Source organism: Embiotoca jacksoni, unplaced genomic scaffold (assembly GCF_022577435.1).
Source record: "Embiotoca jacksoni isolate LCO1_2020_lvr unplaced genomic scaffold, fEmbJac1.0.p SCAF_6, whole genome shotgun sequence".
NCBI lineage: Eukaryota > Metazoa > Chordata > Actinopteri > Embiotocidae > Embiotoca > Embiotoca jacksoni.
The window spans coordinates 8,076,841-8,097,024 of NW_027185414.1; the positions used below are offsets into that span (position 1 = coordinate 8,076,841).

Consider the following 20,184-nt stretch of genomic DNA (forward strand, 5'->3'; position numbering starts at 1 on the left):
ACAGGGAAGTGCAGCCCACTCACACCAGCGGTACCTTGGGGACTGAAATACACTTAAGAAATGGTCGTCCCTCGAACCCATAAACAATACTCTTTGAGCAGCATCCTTTATCACTGAAGAGGAGAGGCAACCTCAGCCCAATAATTGTGGCTGTTCTATAAACTGGCTTTATACTTTTTTTTCTTTCACAAGAGCATTTATTTTTTCTTTTGTGTGTTCTCGTTCTCGCGCCTCAAACCTGTTCTCTTTATTTATGTATTTTCTCTGTTTAACCATCTCCTCACAGCCAGTACTTTGGTTTAAGGTTCAGTTCTCGATTTTCTACTTTATTGCAGTACTACCTGTAAATAATATTTTGTGCTGTATGTGCTTCCATCCAGTTTACCAGCAAAGGCCCTCAAGCTAAAACCTCTCTAATCAAGGCTTCCTATTAGATTCAGGTCATATCCACTTTCACCATCTTATAACAATTGATTAAGACTCAAACAGATGGAAGCTGCGGAGACTGTTTTGATGCTGAAGTAGTATGTCTCTGACTCACTGACAATTCCTTTGAAGACATCATCAAAAGCTCTCTGAATCCTGACCAGTCTTCCAGCAAAACTAAAAATAGGATGCAGTGCGCAGATTTTGCAATACATGACAATTATGATTTTACATTAGCTAGTTGCCAGTCTGCTAGAAAAATGCTGGCACAGGTAGGACATAACATTTGCTGTGACTAGACTGGCAACATGTCCAAAATCAGAGTTTCTTCTTAATAATTGCCACTTTGTTTCACTTCATTAGCAAATAGTAAAGTATTTGAAAAATATGTAAACGTCGGCAGAGAATCTGAAGTGTGGGCTCTGGGTAATAGCATTACTCATTCAGTCAGTTCAGCTCTAATTTGTCTATTTACTGGTCCATAATACCGAAGCATACACTTGTTCTGCCCTTTTAGGCTCCACTGAAGCACTGAACAGAGTTGTGATTGTGGCTCCACCTCAGAATGCTACAGTGGTGCTCGGCCATCCCGCCGTGATGGAGTGTATGGCACAAGGTCAACCCAAACCGCTGGTGTCCTGGAGCAGACAAGGTAATAGTCCCAAATGTTCTTACTGCCTCTTTTTTCTCTCTCTGCTTCGCAGCCGTTATGTTTTTTCTCTCTTATTGCATCTGTCACATTTTCATTATCTGCCTTTTCACCTCTCACACACACTAACATCAGCACGTCAGGATCAGATCTGCTCTACCTGTAGCTGTAAAGTTGTTGTTTCACTGATAATAGCAGTCTCTTCTCAACTACTCTATTGTGCACTGAGTCATGCTTTACATAGGATGATTTATCACATTGATTCATTCACACCTCATCAGATTTAACATGTAAACACATGGACCCACTCCCCTAACACACACACACACACACACACACACACACACACACACACACACACACACACACACACACACACACACACACACACACACACACACACTTGTGCAATCTTCCTGGGAATGATGTCATGTGAACGAATTGGCATTCCTTCACCATGCTGATTCAGCAACATCTCAGCAGTTTTTCTTTGGAGTCTCGTGCTGCATCTGAAATGATCCTCTAATTCACAATAATCATTCAACAAGGAAGTTTTGTATAATGCTAGATACACTTTTTTTCAGTTTTCAACATCTGTGTTTCTCTAGTCAGGTCAGTTAAATTCTAAAATGATAATTGGTGTTTGATAAGTGACCGCATCTTGTTCACTGTTTCATGTAGTTTTTGAGAGATTTGTAGGTGATGACAATTTTCTGTAGGAAACCCTCTCTCTACAAAATGGCCGACAAACTAAATAGGGGTCTATATAGTGAATAGTGAATGACTTCACACAGCTTAGGAGTGTGCCACTGCAGATGTTTCAGTGAACCCAGACTGAGAAGTCACAGAGCCACCTGTTGGTCAGTTTCTGTGATTACAGGTCACATCTCCTGCTTTTTAAAGCACTGTCTCTCTCTTTTGTGCTGTTTCTCAGGCAACTGAAAGCCTGAGAAATTATCTCCACTTTTCTCAAGGCCAATTTCCTTCTTCCCCCCCCCCCCCCCATTTGTATGTCCTTTGTTGTTCTCTGTTACTTTTTCCTTTGATCAGACGGAAAGCCCATTTCCACGGACGTGGTCGTCCTCGCAACGAACTTGGTGATTAGAGATACCAGGCGTCACCATGCCGGCGTCTACGTCTGCCGGGCCAACAAGCCCAGGACCAGAGAGTTTGTTATTGCTGCTGCTGAGCTGCATGTCCCTGGTAAGACCTTTCTGAAAGTAGAGTCTCTATCTCCAGCTTTAAAGTAATTGAAGGTCTAATGTAATGGAAAGTGTTGAATGTCCTAATGGTCAGTCCTGGCAATGCATACAAGTTTGTTTCTTTAATAATCTTGAAAGTCATTTGTTTTCATTAAATCAGAGTTTAATGCCAGCTGGAATTCTGGGAGCTATAACTACCTACAGGGTGCCCCTGTAGCATAGGGGTTAAGAAGCTGACCATAAACTGTAACATTACTTGTTGAGCCCTGCTGTCCTCAGTCTCTCTCTCCTTTTTTTTTTTTCCTATTATCCCTCTGCTATTTTAATGAATAAATCAGACATGAACCACAATCTTAAAATGTTTTACCCAACTAAAATCAAACCATTCACCTCTTCATATGGCACCAGTCTACATGCTGAAATGACCCACAAACTAACACTAGGGTGCTGTTTTATATGTTGGGTAGGTTGTGCTGGTGGAACCAGTCACATCTGACTAGATACAGTCATTTAAAAAATGGCACTAACAGGAACATACAAAAAATAGGGTGGTTGATATTAAAAATGTAAAATTATTTCACTTATCTGTCATAACAAGACATAACAAGAGATCCTTTACAATAGAAAACAAGATTATAGGTTGGAAAATTGACTTAATATTTCACTGTCTCTTTATTTAAATCAGTCACAACCGCTACTCAGTGCAGATCAATGTTCTTGAAATTGATGAGCATCTAAAATACTTTTCCCTTTTTCAAGGAACAATTCTCCATGTCGAAGCCACTTTATTTATTAAAGAAATACTACTCGGAGCAAAAATATTTTTTTTAATATCTTCTGTGCCTTTGGAGGAGCTTCAAGTGACATCACTTGAGTAATGTTAGTTTGGTCTGTAAACACAAAGCCGTTACCGGCTGGTAGGTTTGAACTTTGTAATATATTGCATTTATATGGAAAATAAGATGTAAAGAAAGGCGTGATTTTGTGTCATGAGGTGAAGTGTCCAATTTAAGTGAAAGTCTGATGTCTTTTCCCACAATACATTTATTTTGACCATCACAAAATCTTTCGAGTATCCATAAAATGTTATCGTGGAGAAGTCAACGTTTTGCTTTCTACTCCCAACAGCCCCTCCATTGATTCTTCAGCCCCCAGAGACGGTGTCCCTCTCGCGGGGAAACACAGCCAGGTTTCTGTGCAACAGCTCTGGCGAGCCTCCTTCGGTGTTGCGCTGGCTGAAGAACGGCCAGCCGATCAAGTCCTTGAGACGGGTGAAGACCCAAAGCCCTGGAGTTCTGCTCATCAATCAGCTGGCTCTGGAAGACGCGGGCTACTACCAGTGCATAGCAGACAATGGGCTTGGCACGGCCTGTGCCACTGCCAAGCTGACAGTCATTGTGAGGGAGGGTCTGCCGAGCTCTCCTCGTCATCTGTCTGCCACACCCTACTCCAGCACAACTGCCCTGCTCACCTGGGAGAAACCGGAGTACAACTCGGACCAAATCATCGGCTACTCTGTGCACTGCCAGCGCGCTGTTGGTGTGTCTCTTTCATAAGTCTGTGTGTGTTTGAGTCCGGACATATGGTGAGCATGTCCACATTTTTAGTAAACATATTTGATTTGAATATTTTCATCCTTCCCAGGCTCCGATAATGTGGAGTATCAGTTTGCGATGAACAATGACACCACAGAGTATCTCGTCAAAGAGCTTCTCCCCCATACTGCCTACACTTTCTTTGTGGTGGCTTACTCTCCCATGGGTGCCAGTCGCCCATCCCTGCCTGTTACTGTAGAGATGCTGGAGGACGGTGAGTAATTAAACTAATACACAGGCCAAATAAGGCTCTTAGAGCCAACATTACAAGCCTGCCAGCCTTGTAACTTTCATTAGCTCCTGAATCATCACTATCAGTGGAGTCATTAAAAAGTAATATTAGACTGATTCAGCTGAGCATTTCTTCTTCCATCTGTTCTTTAAAATCTGATTGACATTATATATTATAATTTATTTTGGAGTCACCACATAAATGCTGTCCCCCTGGCTAATTCTGGCTAATAAAACACAGTGCACACTTTTAAAGCTTTACTAAATATGAGTTACCTATAGACGCGTTGTGTTTTACTATTGTACTGTAACTGTGTATAACTATATGATAGGCTTTGAATGTGCATCATCAGACAGCTCAGTATGTTCTTTTACTCCTCCCTTTAGTACCGAGTGCACCTCCTCAGTTGTCTATAGCCAGCACTTCCCCCACAGACATCAGGCTGATGTGGCATCCATTGTCGTCGCAGCACAGTCGTGGAGCAGTTACCCGCTACCGCATTGAGTACAGCACTCTGGATCAGGGTGAGTAACCCCTGCTGGCCATAACTGACAACAAGTGAAAAACATTTTTTGTGACAGACAGAATCAAATTTGGTATCGACAGTCTACCTTACTGTACCCCAATTTTTGCCACTGTTACATTGTTTGCACAGCGCCACTTTGGTTTATGTCGTTATTTTTGTGATAGTTTTTTTTTTTTTTTTACTGTTTACCTTTTATTGTTTTATCTTATTTTTTTTTCTTTCTTAAGTAATACTGTATAATTTTTACACCTGGGGTGGGAGTTTAGGGGGCGCACTGGGAAAACTTTTACTGCCATCGTTCTGTTCATAATTGTATTTCATTTCAGAAAATAATTCATGATGTATTAAGAGTACAGAGGCTTAGAAACTAGTATGACAGGATTTATATAATTCTTAAAATGCAAAAGTCTACTTGCAGAGCAGAATGGTCTATTCTGAAAACCCCTCTCCAGAATGCACAGGAATATCAAGCTCACACTTTAATGGAGCTTATTTTCACAACAGGTTGTCCCTGAGAGATAGTAATATACATGAATTACTGCAGAAACAGCAGTTTGTGATATGAATTATTTGTTGAATCATCAACTCCAAGAAAAAAACATAGCTTTGCATTTTGTTTAAAAAAAAGCCTGCAGAACATCAGGAAAAATGTGATACTCCATTAGTACATATAATGTATATGTGTGTTTTGTGTGTTTCCACAGTAGACACTGTGTTCTCAGTGGAGGTGGGGGGGAATGAGACTCAGTTCACGCTGAGAGAGCTGCAGCCCAACCAGGCATACCGACTGAGGATAGCAGCTGGAACAGTCGTTGGCTTTGGGGTTTCCTCTGAGTGGGCCCAGCACCAAACATTAGCCCACTACAACCACAGCGACCACAGCATGGGTAAAGAACACACCACAGCGGACTCACTTCCTCCCTGATCCTAAAATTCCTGTTTAGTTTTATACAGAGTTCTCATTGGTTGTGTAGTAATGACATGAGAGCTGTAACCCAGACAGGGAAAGGAGCATGTTACTGCAGAGCTTGAAAGCTTTTCACATGATAGGATTCAGGTCATTTACAATTTAAAGTTATGTCATGAGTGTCTGTTGTAAAACAAAGTGCAGGTTCACTTGGTACTAGGCGCAAAAGACACAAGGCTCTCAGCTGCTTTGCACGATGAGCATCACTTACTTTTTCTTTACTTGTGTGTCAATTAAAATTGTTTTGCTTTTGAAATAAATTTTGCTCCCCCGACTTGTGATATGCTTCCTAACACCACAGCGCTCTTATTTCTTCATTCTCAAATATAACAGATTCATAGACCTTTTTTTTTTTACCTATAAAGATTTTGATTCAACGCTCATGTGAAACATTTCACATTAATGATTCCATAAATGATTGCAATGCAATGCTGCAGCAAATGATGCTACTAGATACATGAGTGGTTGCCAGGTCAGTTTCATTCTTTTCACCCATACCATTACTCTTGTACACTTAAATACAGGCATGCTTCGGATAGACATAAAAATTAATGCGAACTTGTTACTAGACGCTGTGTAGCGGCAGTATGGTGGGGACGTAATCAGTGATCTTTTCCATAAGGAACAGGTCAAAATATAGGTGGAGTGAAAGTCTGCTGCTTAGGGTAATTTTTCATTTCACAATCTTTTTCAGTGATCTTTGCTCCGACTGAGCTGAAGGTCGGAGCCAGAGTGAACAGGCTCAATGTGACATGGCATCCATCACCCAATCACACACTGGTCTCTGGGTACAAGCTGTCCTGTCGGGAGGTGGAGGCTGACGAATCGGCCAATGGATTAAGATCCAGACAGACCCACACCATCAGGCTCCGTAAGAAGGCTCGGTATCATCTCCTCACAGGGTTGGGTAAGTTGTTGATAAAGGCAGTGTTTTCTAACCTTGCATCTATCTACATTTGAATAAATATTAACTCTGAAGATCCTTTAAAAAAATTTTTTTCAAAATTTGTGCTTATTTTTTCACTTAAAGATTGACTACTTGTTTGATTCAGAGCAGGGGAAATGCTGTTTTACCTCCGTCTTTGGCAGATAGTGTTGTGTAACCACTAGTTTACAAAATTAGGAGCACAAATGGAAAGAAATGTTTCAGGAACTGAATCATTCAACATTTAAAAAAAGCTGTCAGGTTAAAGAATTTGGTTGCACGTAGCAGCACATCTGCTGTTTGTGGTTTTCAGCATGAAGGTTCACCCTCTAAACAGACACTGACTTTGGTAGGAAAATCATTCTACCTCCCTCTGTCCCTGTATGCTTGTGTTTGTGTCAGACCCTGACCAGCAGTATGAGGTGAGGGTCTGGGCATTCAACAAACAGATAGATGGAGCAGCGGCAGTGTGGAAGGGGAGGACAGACAAGGCCCATGACAAAGGTAAGATTTATTTCTCAATGTGTGCATTTATGAATGAAAAAATAAATTAATCATATGTTTACGTCTGGACCTCCATTACTTGTATAGGGTGATAAATAATAAGAAATGATATACATGTTACAAGATTCAAATAAAGTAACGTGTATTGTGTGTTAAAGCGCTGCCACTGCCCATGCGCCCTCCTCCATTGCCCCCAAGCAGCATCCAAGCCACGGCCAACAGCTCCACCTCCATCTGGCTGCGCTGGGAGAAGCCGCGGTTCAGCAACGTACGCATCATCAACTACACAGTGCGCTGCAGCCCAGCAGGAACCACCAACGCCTCCCTGGTTTCCTATCACACCAGGTCAGAGCAGCAGGCTAAATATCTGAAATGTAATTATGTCGGTGATATAGAAGACATACTGGCCCTGGATGGCACAAAATTCAATAAAGTATATGGTCAACATTTGTAACAGTATTGCATCCTGTACAACTCCTTTTGTATCAGTGTTTTCATCACAAAGCCCTTTTAATAGTTTTCTTCTGTGACGATCCGAGTCTGGACTCTGCTGAAATATACATCTTCAGAAGGAACATATCACTTCTAGAGATGTAATGTTATATAAATAAACATTGTTTTCTTTCCCTGTTTTGTTGTGTCCACTCTCAATCAGTAAACATCCGAACTCATCAAATTGCTCCACTACTTGATGGCTTTTAATACATTTGTTTTTTCTTACTTTCGTCTGTAAGAGTCTCTCAGCCTCATATTTTTACATAAAAACAATGCATTTTTTTTTCCTTATCAGACTTCCATTATATTTTGAATAGCTTGAGCAGCTCCATTATTATCCACCATTTATGCAGCAATCAAAGTGAAGTGTCTAAGAGGCGCTGCATTAATCTTACCCTCTTCACTTACACTGGGACTATGACTTTATTTCAGGAAATACACTCTAATCCATCACCCTCTTGTTGTCACTATTCTTGGCAGAGTATATCATTTTGCTAGCATAATACAGCAAATGATTGTCAAGCAGCATGGTTGTAATAAGAGGGAACAATATGTGATATACATATTGTTGCAGAATGTAATATATATACTAACAAATGTAATAAAGTAAATAATGTTTTCTATCAGCTCAGAAAATGAAACTCTGTTTGTGTGTTTCAGTTCTGCTCAGGAGATACTGCTCGGGGCACTGAAGCCCTTCACCCGCTATGAGCTGGCTGTGCAGTCTAATGGAGTGGATGTGGTTGGACCCTTCAGTGGTACTGTGGAAGAGTCCACTCTGTCTGACCGTGAGTCTCCTCCAAGCCTGGAGAGTCTCCTGCAGCTTTTATTATACTGCTGATTAAAAGTAATCAGCAGCATACCTACAATAGGTGTGAACGTTCTGACACACTTTTAGTTAGTGAATTCATAGTTAGTGAAGTGCTTTTTCAATCACTTGATGTTGATAAATATAAACGCTACTTCACTTCACATCCGTTGCAGTTCCTTTGAGCAAGTCACTGAACCTAAACGGCTTAGGAAGATCTACATTTTGCCAAAGAAGTGGCGTTGTACTGAATGACTATGAGGTGTAGATGTGTGTAAATATGTGGGAATGCGTTTCTTGAAGAGAAGGAGGAGGATTCAGGGTCAGTGAGCATTTTATTTTTCAAGGTTAGAAAATAATATTTCTGGTGCTTTCAAATTCATTCAGCTGAAAATACAGCTAAGAGGCCAAACTTACTACTCTTAAATTAACAGTTGCTCTTAAAATATGCCAAACATTTGTATGGTTCCTGCTAAAATACATTTCCTGATGCCTCTTATAAATAATTAATTTCCTCTTGTTCTTGGAGTGCACATTCATGTTTGTAGAAGGTTTTGGTGGTTTAGCTGCACTTAGAGGCTAATTATGCAAGTTTTATTTAATAATTTCAATCTTGCTCTCCAGCTAGCGAGGTAAAGGTGCTTTCTGAGGTTTACAGATGCTGCAGCATATGCACATGAGGGTGTGCTTGAGTGTGTCTGTTTATTTGAATGAGTGTGTGCTCACTCATGTGAAGATCAGTGTGTTGGCTGGCCAGTGGCCAGTGAACATGGGAATTAGTGGTTGGCAACGGTGGCTGATAACTGGCTGTAATGAAACACCCTGGCGAAGTAGTGGCTTTCGTGTTGGCCAGCGACTGTCTTGTCACTTAGGTGAGGGTATTTGGGTTCTTTTAAGGACATTATTACCACCAGTCATGCTCTTCACTACGAGGTGTCATCACCTGAGCCCTCGCCCGGTCCCCCATTACCAAGCTCGTCTCCTCTCTCCTGTACCCAGGTGGCAGGGACATGAGGACACAGATGGTTGTCACACAACATGTCGAATCCCCACCAAGACAATATACGTTCCCCAGCTGTGAGGCCTCATTTCTGGGCCTCTAATTACTGACCCGCTCCTCCTTTCCCCTTCAGGGCCCTCCACACCTCCGGAGGAGCTGCAGCTGAGTGCCCTGGACTCGTCCTCTGTGTTGGTGAGCTGGCGCCCTCCACTGGAGCCTAACGGTATCATCATCAGCTACAGGATTTTGTACAGTGGCAACCTCAGCCAGTCTGAGAACTTCTGGAAAAACCTTTCTCAAGATGGTGGGTGTTCTCTGGCATGAAACAACATGGAAAACATGCTCAATGACATTTGATTTAAATATTCACTTTTGTCTTGATGATACATTTCAACGCACCCCTTACAAGATCTTGAATTCAACTTGTGGAACTGCTGAAGCTATATAACCAACGATGTATCTTGACACAGTTTCTCTCGCTGTATTTCTCAGGGACCATTACCAGTGTGGAGGTCCAGGGTTTGTCCAGTGGCACTCGTTACTTTTTTAAGTTGGGAGCATCTACTGAAGTCGGGCCAGGACCTTACTCACCTATAAAGGATGTTCACACTCCCCTTCAGCAGTATGGTACGTGTCACGTAGAACTTATATAAGTTATTATAATAATAAAGAGAGAAGTCGTAGTAGTTTTTAGAACACTAATAGCAGTAATATTCAATATTTTCAGTAAACTTCACATTGAAATAATAAAGCACATGTCACAATTTATCAAATCTAACCAACAGAGACTAAACCAGCTTTTAAAGAGCAACAAAACACCATATGTGTCTGGCAATATTGAAAAGCACAACGGTCGAAAAATAGTGAATGAAAATTAGCAACACAAGGAGGGAGGAAGAGGAAAATTGCTGTCTCAAAGTTAGGAGGGTGCAAGGATTCAAAATGCTTGATTCAAAATAGATAGCACTGACCACTTCATTTGGGACAAAGGCATTTCTATTATAGAAATACACTTGGAGAAGAAAATAACTTTATTTCTGTAATTATTGTGTCTATTGATTAACTGAAATGCTTTAATGATGGCAATTTTTTATTTGCATACCTAACGTTTCAGATGTATTTTTTACTTGCAGACAGTAGAAAACAAGAAATTATCAATCGTTTGCTTTCTAATTTTTGTCACAAGCACACATACTGTCCACTCCTAACAGTATCCACACACATAGAGTATAAATACATGGTCTTTCCAATTAATGTGTGTAATTTGTGCCTGTCAGCAGAGAAAGTGTAGCTCTGCAGGACATTGTTATTTCTGTTTTCCTATTCTGCACATTAAAGTGAGGATATCAAAGGGGTGGCCCCATCAGCCACACAGCAATGTGCAGTGTACAAACAGAATTTGCTGCGAAAAGCACTTTCTTTATTTTCATGTCACTTTGTGTTTAACCATTATGCACTCTTTAATTCCATTAGTTAGCATTTTAGTTTTACCTGTAATTATTAAATGCCCATTTTGACTTTAAACACAGGTAGTGTCTTTAAACAGAGAGCCATTAATTGCACAGTGAACTATTACGTATTTAGGCATTTTATTTCCCTCACATGTACAGTACGTGACAGGATTACGGTGTACGTGCAATCCAGCAACCAGTATTACTTTCACACAGGACTTTTCTCAGTGCAAGAAGCAGCAAAATTCAGTGTTTTTTGTTGGTGTTTTTTTCGTTGTTTTTTTTTTAAAGCAAAACTCTTCATAAAAAGGCAGAGTAACAGGTTTATTTTGTTCACATTGAGTGTAATAGTGTTGCCAGTGTGCAGTGTGAATACAACTGAGGTGGCTGGTGGGTGGGTGAGAGCTCCTGCCATCTGTTTCCTCTACTCTCCTAATCCAGATTGCCAAAAATACCCAGCATAAATGAATATCAATGAAGGTCTGCTCTCCCGCATCAAATGTTGTCTTGTGTCTCTTGGCTACTGTAACCTTGTATTACACAAAGAAATCATCACTTTCTATCAGTCACTTTTATGTCAGACAGTTTTCAGATATGTTGTTATAATTCTTGGTTATTGAAAATGGAACTTCTAGGTATGAGTCAAAAATAGCTAGTAATGGATTAAATATGAAAATCAATATGGCATATAAACTTCATGTCTGGGATTAGATATATTTCTGCCATGTGTAATCTCTTTCCTTGGCTGTTGTTTATTTGTTTTGCTCTTTTTCCATGTCTAATATTTTAACAGAGCTGGACATCCATGCAGTGACAGGCATCATTGTCGGTGTGTGTCTGGGACTAATATGCATCCTCCTCTGCATGTGTTTCAGCTTTCGTAACAGCAAATCCAGGTACGGTAACACAACAGCATCAGTACTCAAACAGTACCTATTCACATCTAACTTACTTTACTTTTAGCTCACCAAACTGCTGCTGTTTTACGAACAAAAAAAACAGCTCAAACAACCCAGGCACCTCTATTCGCTTTCAGTCTTTAGTATCAGTCTGCTTTTCTATCTCTGTTCTAAATAGGGAGATATCTGGGGGTCTGGACTCCACAGCTGTGACGCCTCAGTACAGGAGAGGCGGCTGCTCTGTTCCCTCCACTGTGCCAGAGTGCAGTGATAGCCATGAGCTGGAGACACTGATGCCCTCATGCAGCCAAGAGTCTGGTCAGCTGCCAGCAGACACCCCAGAGGAGCAGAGTCTAATGGCAAGTGCTAATCCAGGGGAAGGGGAAGAAGCCCTGGCACCTGAACCCAAGGTCAAAACCTGAAAGGGGAAGCTCATTTTCAGATGGGCCTGGCATATTCTCTTGGTGTTTTTTTGTTTTTTTCAGCATGTTGATTAACAGATAATAGTTCTAATTGATGCTTCCGCTGTGTTGTTCATCTTGCAGGCTGCTTGGAACGGCTCTGTGAGCCATAACTGGGTCAACAGAATCACTAGATACAGAGACACCATAACAGAAGACTCTCCAACACTCATTAATGGAGCTCTCAACATGCTAATTACTGATAACGGCATGGTAAATGAATGAACTAAGTACAGTGACTTACATTATCTGTTTTAGCGATCAACCAGTCTCTGACAGCAGCTTTAGCCTCAGCATTGCTGGCTCAAATTGCATTTCAAATTGACATAAGCTCCACCCCCCACAGTCTCTGTTTCTAACACTTGTGCAGTTTAGAAATAAAAATGGCAGGTATACCAGTGAACTTTATAGTGAGTTTCAAACAATGACCACTTGATTTCAGAGATTTTTTTAAAAAAAAGCAGTGTCTCATTTCTGACTGGTGACCATTGATTAAGCCACCCTAATTGAAAGCTGTCACTAACAGATTTAATCAGCTTTAGATAGATAGTTAATTAAGCTAACATTAGTTCCAACGGTTTACTTTTTAATGTCTTAAGCTGACTGGCTTTTGAGAAGAATCCTATGAATGTGGTCTTAAATATGCACTGGGTGGCAACATAAGTGACATTGTTAGAAAGAATGAGGCTAAAGTTGCATGTCGCAGGCTACAAGTCAACATCCTCATCCATTGATGATCCATGTTTAAGAAAGATTGTTCTGGTACTAAAGGTCAGAGGTAGTTAGGCCTGGTTAAAAACAGTTAGTCTTGATTTTTTGAATTTTGTACCTGCAGTAAATGGGGCTTAGCACGTCCCCAGTTTGGATAGGCAGGCAAATCGGCACAGAAACTAAGCAATCTACTGCTGTGGACAGGATCAGCAACAAAACGTACTTTAACCTCCAAAAAAAGGCCCACCTAAAAAACATCTACAAATGTTGTATTATGAAAATTGTCATCGCTTTAACTTGCTGTCCGATTGTTGTTGCTGGCATTACAGCCACCAGACTCCCCTTTTTTTTTTTTTTTTAAACAGTCATTTTACCTCACAGTTTCTGATCTACTGCAGTCTCAGTTCTCAATAAACATGTTAAAACATCACCAAAGACCCTGTGAGGTAAAACTACAGTTTTTGTCAAGGAGCCTCTGCATCAATGTAAGGCGCTGAAAGTATGAAAATTTGTGTTGTTGCTGACCTCGTCCATGGCAGTAGATTTGTTAGCTTCTGTGCCGTTACAGCTGCCTGCTTATTGCCGACCCTCATCTAATGCAGGTATTGTACCACACTGCAATAAAATCTAATTATCCATTTAATGATTTATATTTTATCGACCTAACATGACGTACTGTAGTTAGTTGATTATGTGCTTCTTGGTCGTGGAAGTAACACTTAATATTGGTGAAGGCTAGTTAGTTTGATATGCAGCTGAAGCTAACTTGAAAGTAGATAAAAACATCCATTCCATGCATCTTCACATTCTCCAGGGATATGTACAAAGGGGCAGCTATCAAAGACTTAAAGTTGCTCAGGTAGATAAACTAATAGAAAAGCCTCAAGTAACAGTGACATTGTTTTGTTTTGTTTCAGGGCTTAGAGGATCGTCTGTGTACATCCCTGTGCAGTAACCAGGTCGAGGCAGAAGTCATTGTTCACTCTGAGCTGTCAGACCCTGGGAAGGAGAAAGAGGAGGAAGGCAGTGAGAGGGAGAGGGATTGTAACACCACCAAGGGACCCTCATTATCAGAGGGCACATATCCCCCTTTGAGTCAGCCAAGTCTGCCAGGAAAGGAACAACCTCTAGAAAAACTATCACTGGCCCAAAGCCCCTCGAGTCTTCCCTCGATAAAGTTGGTGGCTAATCACAACAGGGAGACAGACGGCATGGGACAACAGCCGTCTGCAGACACAGAGCCACAGCTGGACACGGGGCTAACCAATGGCTTCCACTCTCCTAAGACTGTGAGGTCCGTGCTGAGGTCAGAGCATCTGGAAAACGGGGACTCCAGACACTGCCCTTCGGCACCAGGGAAGACCATCTCTGCTGGACTCTCCCCTGCCCCCTTTGTCAGCTCTGGCCTTGTCCACTCTACCTCAGCAGCACACAGTTATCTGTGCCCATAGCCCCAGCATGTAGGGCATCAGCCACGCTTAGAGACATCAGACTGATTTTCTTTTATGTATGCAGGAAGAATCCCTAAGGATTATTTTTATGCACCTCATTATTGGATTTCTTTCTCTTCTTTGCAAAATTTTATAGGTACTTTGAATCCATTGTTTCATACATGTGTATATACAGTGTATACACACAGTATATTTTTAGTGGTAGAGTACTGTACATTCTCTAGCATTGCAACCATACTTTCCTCTGGGTATCTTTCTTATCCATAAGAAGGAAAATAAATATTTAACTCAACCAAGCAGATGGAAGTGGATTGGAGGAGGCTATTCTGACTGTGTCACACATGGCTCTGTTCCACTCAGGAATGAGAAGGAAAAAAAAACAGGAACGGTCCCTGAGTGAGTGAGCGAGCACTTGGACAGGCTATCATCGTCGATGGGAGGATTGGGCTTTGATGTGTGGATGCTGCGTTACTGTGGCACTGAGGAATAAACCTTAAGGAGTATCTGCACACCCTGAGTGTGACGAAAACCTGTGTCTCTCTCTAGCCTCCTGCTGTCTCAGGGTACACACACACACACACACACACACACACACAGACAGAGAAACACACACAGAGAGCTAAAATAATAGCTAATTCCATGATATTTCACACCAATTCAAACAGTCATGCAGACACACATTTGCACACATTTCCTGATTGGAGTGTGGGGGTCTCAGGTGCCTAATTATTCTAGGTGCGTTTATAGCCTCTGTATATTTCTATAGATTATTATATTCCGTAAAAGTACAAAACATATTGACATGAAAGAGAGAAAAAAAAATCTCAAAGTGTAAAAAGTTATCGGGTAAACAGATTCGGTACACATATTCTTTTCCAAAATGCCATATATCCAGGAGATGTGTTTTTTTTTTTTTAAACCAGGGACACTCTGTTTAAAAGTGAAGTGTTTTTTTCTGTTTTAAAGATGGTGGATATCTCATTTTGGAATCAAAGTATTTACATGTTGATTTTGGTTTTGGTTTAATTATGTTGGTGGGAGACCTAGAGGAGATGTTACAACAACCCATCTGTAGACAATTCTGGCTCCCAATTAGGGATGCACCAATGTCCATACTGTATTCAAGATATTGTGCCATTAGTTGGAGCCACAACTCAGTATGATAATTTGTGTTATGTATAATGCTTGCCATTATTTTAACTCAAGGGAAATTCAGTCTTCAAGCCTATCTGATTAGCAGTATGAGAAAATGTCCATAATTCTTTTCTCTGAAACCAGAGCCATGTCAGACAACAAAATCTGACTGAAAATTGTTGCATTTATTCAGATGGAAAAGAAAAAAAAGGAAAATAATTGGCTCCTTTAAAAAAAAATTTGCAAGGACACCAAACTGTTGAACGTGATCCTTACATATTCAATCAGATTGCTTTTCATAATTCAGTTAATATGTAAAGCAGGGCAAGTCAGTATTGGTATGAGCAGTGTAAAAAGTGGACTGGTGCATCCCTACTCCTTGTCAACAGCACTACCTCATTTCTTTTCAGGACGGTTTCCAGTGTGGTTTTATTAGTTTTATGTAACTAGCACCTTTTTGAGATTTTTTTCCTAACTTGTCTGATTTTAAAGCCTTTAGTATTTTCAGAAATAATTGTCCGACACTAACTGTATTTTCTTGCGTTACGTCAAACTGGAAATTATGTCTTGGATCTCTTATAGATTGTGTCTCTCAGTGTAATGTTCCTGTTCTCAAAAACATGAACACACATTGGCTTTGATGTGAAGCACCTGAAACCAGCAACACTCTGTCATCCAGTTGCAGTTCTGAAGTTCCAGTCAAAGTAGCAGCATCTATGGGCAAGGACAGGAATAGCTCCTGAAATGTGACACTTGTGCCACCTGCAGGCAATGAGTTACTACAACAGTTTTTGTTAGTTTTTTTTAACATAAATAGTACACACACATACACTGTGTACTGCATACTATAAAATGAAAAAGAAGTCCTCCGTTGACGATTTCATGCTGTCTTGACAGTAATGACGTTTATAAGGACAGAAAGCTGGAGAGCCTATAATGGAGGTAGCCATTGTAGCTTATTAGCTGTTTTCACCATTTACTCGTATTTTATATCCTGTTAGTGAAAAAAAAAAAAACTCCATAAAAAAATAGTTTTTTTGCAGACACTTGCAAAACAAGTTGAATATGTTGACATCTAAAAAAAAAAAAAAAAAAAAAATCACACAATGAAAAATCATGTAAAGTTTTTGTCCCTGTAGCATCAAAGCTAAACCGCTAACAGTCAGTTTGCATGCTTGTTAGTTTGGAAATAATTATTTTCTCTCTTCAGTAAGTTGCAACAACTTGTTAATGAAACAGTGGGCAACGGTGAACAAAATGCCAGGTTGAAAGTAACTGAGCAGTAGAGAGAAATTAGAGAGACGCTCATGCAGCTTTTGTGACTGACTAGTGCTCATCAATCAGAACAGCTTAAATGTCAATGTGGGAGTACCGTTAAATGGAGTACCTCCTGAGGGCTATGAGGACTGGCTACAAAAAAACCCCTCTCTGGCTCCAATTGGTTCCCATTCAAAGAAAGGCCAGGAAATACTGAGTCAGTGCATTTTTTCCAAAAGTCATGATGGTTACATTGTGTTCTGGGTGTTATTTTGAAAATAATTCCATCATTAAGTGTTCGGCTAGGCCTCAAAGGAATGTATGTTTAGTGGTGTCACTGGTTTGATTGACATGGCTGGTCTGGAGGGATTGACAAGCTATTTGGATAAGGGTGACCAGGAGGGTGAACTCTCGTCACATCCATGTTGTTTTGATTCAGGTGTGATGTAACAACTAAGATTAAGTAGAATGTGTATGAGACACCTAGCCCATTAGCTAATATGGATACTGATGATAGTCTATTGTAGTTTCTAGTGTTACTCACGTGCTCCATCCTGTCTTCTATCATTGCAAGGTCCTGGCTTCAACTGGAAAAGTGGGAATGAAAATTTGACCATGGGGTCAATCTCTGATTCTCAATTCTGCTCCAATGCAGACCACTGGCTGACAGCATCACCTGCTATGGCTTTCTTCATATGTGGTCTAAGCTCAACCAGTTATAGCAGATAGCTTGTCAGCTACAGGAGGTCACTGATTAGCCTGCAAGGAGTCACTATGTCACCAAGCTGACATTCTTGTCACCTATTTAATGTGGACGAGCACACATGACTTTGGGGCAAAACCACAGCTTGATAAACTGCAGGTGGTGCAAGTTTCTTGTTAGTTTTGGTGCTTCACATTAAAAGAACTATTTTAAGGCTGATAACACACTAATTTAAGTAATTTCACTTGTGGTGGACAGAAGGGGTGAGCATTGCTTTGTTGACAATGATATTCATTTCAGAAATCAAGCAAAGCACTGAGTCTAGCCCTTTTGTTCATTATGTCTCATCTTCTCTCAGGTGGGCTTCTTCTAGTCATCCAGCAGTGAAAAGGGAGTGGACAAACCCTCTCTAATCCTGCCCATGTTTGTACCAATGTCCATGCAACTGTAAAAATCTCACCAGCTCAACTCAAATATATCAACAGCAGAAATGGAAATGGTTCCTCGTGACTTGTATGAAACATCCTAAATGTGTTTTTTTACCAACATAATTGTGTTTACTCAAACTTTTATTGTCCCTGACTTTCTTAACAAAAATGCATGGTTGGTACCTCAAAGAGCCTTATTTTTTTAGCCTTGCCATGTATGTACTCAACATGAAAACAATACATGTTTTTTACTGCAGTTGCAGTCATTTATGGACAGAAATGAATGTGTTCTTAGCAAACCTGGGTCAAACTTTAATTGGAAGGTTGTTTTTTTTTTTTTTTTTTTTTTTTTTGGGGGGGGGGGGTTACATCAAGAAAATTGTGATTTTTTTTAAACAGTCAGTTTAAGAAATATTTATAATGTACGTTAATATGGCATTTTTTTAAATGCTATAATATAAAATGTGTGGCACTCACTGCACTGCTATTCAGCGAATCACACTTAAATTGTGCGTAGAGAGCAAATCAACAGTAAGATGACATTGGAAGAAAAATGCTGCTGCATTACTCAACTCATCAATCTAAAATGGCAAGCGTGTTGTATTTGTGGCCACGCTCCAATCAGTGATCTCAGAGCAGGTTACCATCGCTGTTAAAGTAAAACACCTGCTGGGACATCATTGATCCAAATGACAAATTAAATGTTTAGCGAGCCGTGCGGCAGCAGCTTTCTGCCTTGTGGTTTGATGGTCATTTGCCCTTTTATATAAGCTAAAGCGAACCACCAAAACTGTGTGTATATTTTTGACCCAGGTTCTTTACTGTTACTGTTTCTCGTCATCCTGAAAAGTGTGTATGTCCCGAAAAGAAGCATTCTCAAAAGCATTCCAGTTTGATATCTTTAACATACCTCTCAGTCCAGGTCAGCCATGATTAGCCATGCTACCTTAAGAAGAGAAGTGCTAAAACCACAGACTGTGTTCCTGCTGCTCTGATAGGCTTTTTCCAGACCTGGGTTCAGTTCGTCCAGCCACGACAGCATTTGCTGATACTGAAGTCCGAACTGCAGTGTTTACAGAACTGCACGGACCGTGAAGTGGATGGAGGTCAGTGAATCATGCCATTGAATCAAGGTGTTTCAAGCAAGTTGTCAGTCACAATGACAAAAATGAGTCTATTTGAAATCTTTTGAGTTTATGAAGTTGTCTCACCAAACATGGCCATTTTCACAGCTGTTCTCTCAGCCTTTATTGTCATTGCATATGAAGTACATATGATATGCAGATGGAGAAAGTAAAGTCTCTTCACTGCACCAATGTGTTCTCATGGACTTCGTTGGTTTGTGCCTGGGAGTTTTTTTTTTTATTTTTTTTTTATGTTATTCATTCAAACAAAGACACTATCACATCTGTGATGTTAGATTTCAGGATGTTACAGCTGCCAAAATCTGATGGAAAATCTTAGTTGGACATAGTTTCATGTTCTTTTTTTCCACAGATATTTCATTTCAATCAGGTTCTTTTGCCTGTGTTTTAGTCTTGCTGCAGTAGTGGATTATAAAGTTGTGTGAAGCTGACAGAGGGATTAGCATAAAACCTGCCTCCAGCATGAAGGATGTTTGCTCTCCTTATAAGAGCCCATATTAACACTTCTAACCACGATCTCTTAAGTATATGTATGTATCTTTTTTCCTTTGGTTCACCTTTTTCTTGGCTGGAACAATCAGATTGTTTTGGAGGAACATGACTCATGCTCTCATTTTGTAGAGATGATAAATAATTTGATAATTGGGTCTATTTCATCCTCCTTTTATAAGGAGGATGTTTTATTAAAACAGTATACCTCATGTTGGTAACTTGTTGATTTTTTTTCTGATCAGTTCCTTTATACTGCACAATTTGTAACAAGTAGAAGATTTAAAGCATCCTGTTGTTTTGTGAGCAAAGTTTTTGTCACAGAGGATGGGACTGATGTTTCGTTTCCCCTTAGTGTGAGTTTGTACTCATTACAGTGACTTGAATGGTCAGGTCTAACACAAAGGGTAAACCAATGAGGGGAGGAAGAATTAATGGAAGCAATCAAAACTGACTTGCAGTTGTAGCTATTATCCAGCTTTTTATAGAGTGTGAAGCAAAAATCATTAGCTGAAAACAATGTAGGCTTCTGCTGAAAGACAGGGCGTGGGTCAATTTTTTATTTTTTTTAGGGAGAAGGGCTACAGGGACATCCTCCCAAGGCAGGTCATACCTCTCAGTGCAGGCAGCCATTCATAGAAATAGTGGTTTCTTCTCTACTCAGGTTCCCCATCTTTGCATAAAATTGTAGAGGATCATGCCAGCATATCCAGCTCAGATACATGT

The 20,184-nt window shown here is 40.4% G+C and overlaps 1 protein-coding gene across 1 annotated transcript in view; it reads left to right on the plus strand.

Moving 5' to 3' along the window:
* Positions 1-16,874, plus strand: part of igdcc4 (immunoglobulin superfamily, DCC subclass, member 4) — a 49,015-nt gene extending 32,141 nt beyond the window's left edge. Inside the window, exons 5-20 of the mRNA XM_069174330.1 lie at positions 944-1,078; positions 2,126-2,278; positions 3,406-3,816; positions 3,922-4,086; positions 4,491-4,628; positions 5,335-5,517; positions 6,292-6,504; positions 6,925-7,026; positions 7,185-7,371; positions 8,182-8,309; positions 9,463-9,633; positions 9,822-9,956; positions 11,574-11,676; positions 11,858-12,089; positions 12,225-12,353; positions 13,769-16,874. Of these exons, the coding sequence (XP_069030431.1) occupies positions 944-1,078; positions 2,126-2,278; positions 3,406-3,816; positions 3,922-4,086; positions 4,491-4,628; positions 5,335-5,517; positions 6,292-6,504; positions 6,925-7,026; positions 7,185-7,371; positions 8,182-8,309; positions 9,463-9,633; positions 9,822-9,956; positions 11,574-11,676; positions 11,858-12,089; positions 12,225-12,353; positions 13,769-14,302 (3,119 nt within the window). The 3' untranslated portion in view covers positions 14,303-16,874. The remainder of the gene's footprint in view (positions 1-943; positions 1,079-2,125; positions 2,279-3,405; positions 3,817-3,921; positions 4,087-4,490; positions 4,629-5,334; positions 5,518-6,291; positions 6,505-6,924; positions 7,027-7,184; positions 7,372-8,181; positions 8,310-9,462; positions 9,634-9,821; positions 9,957-11,573; positions 11,677-11,857; positions 12,090-12,224; positions 12,354-13,768) is intronic.
* Positions 16,875-20,184: the final 3,310 nt, after the last annotated feature.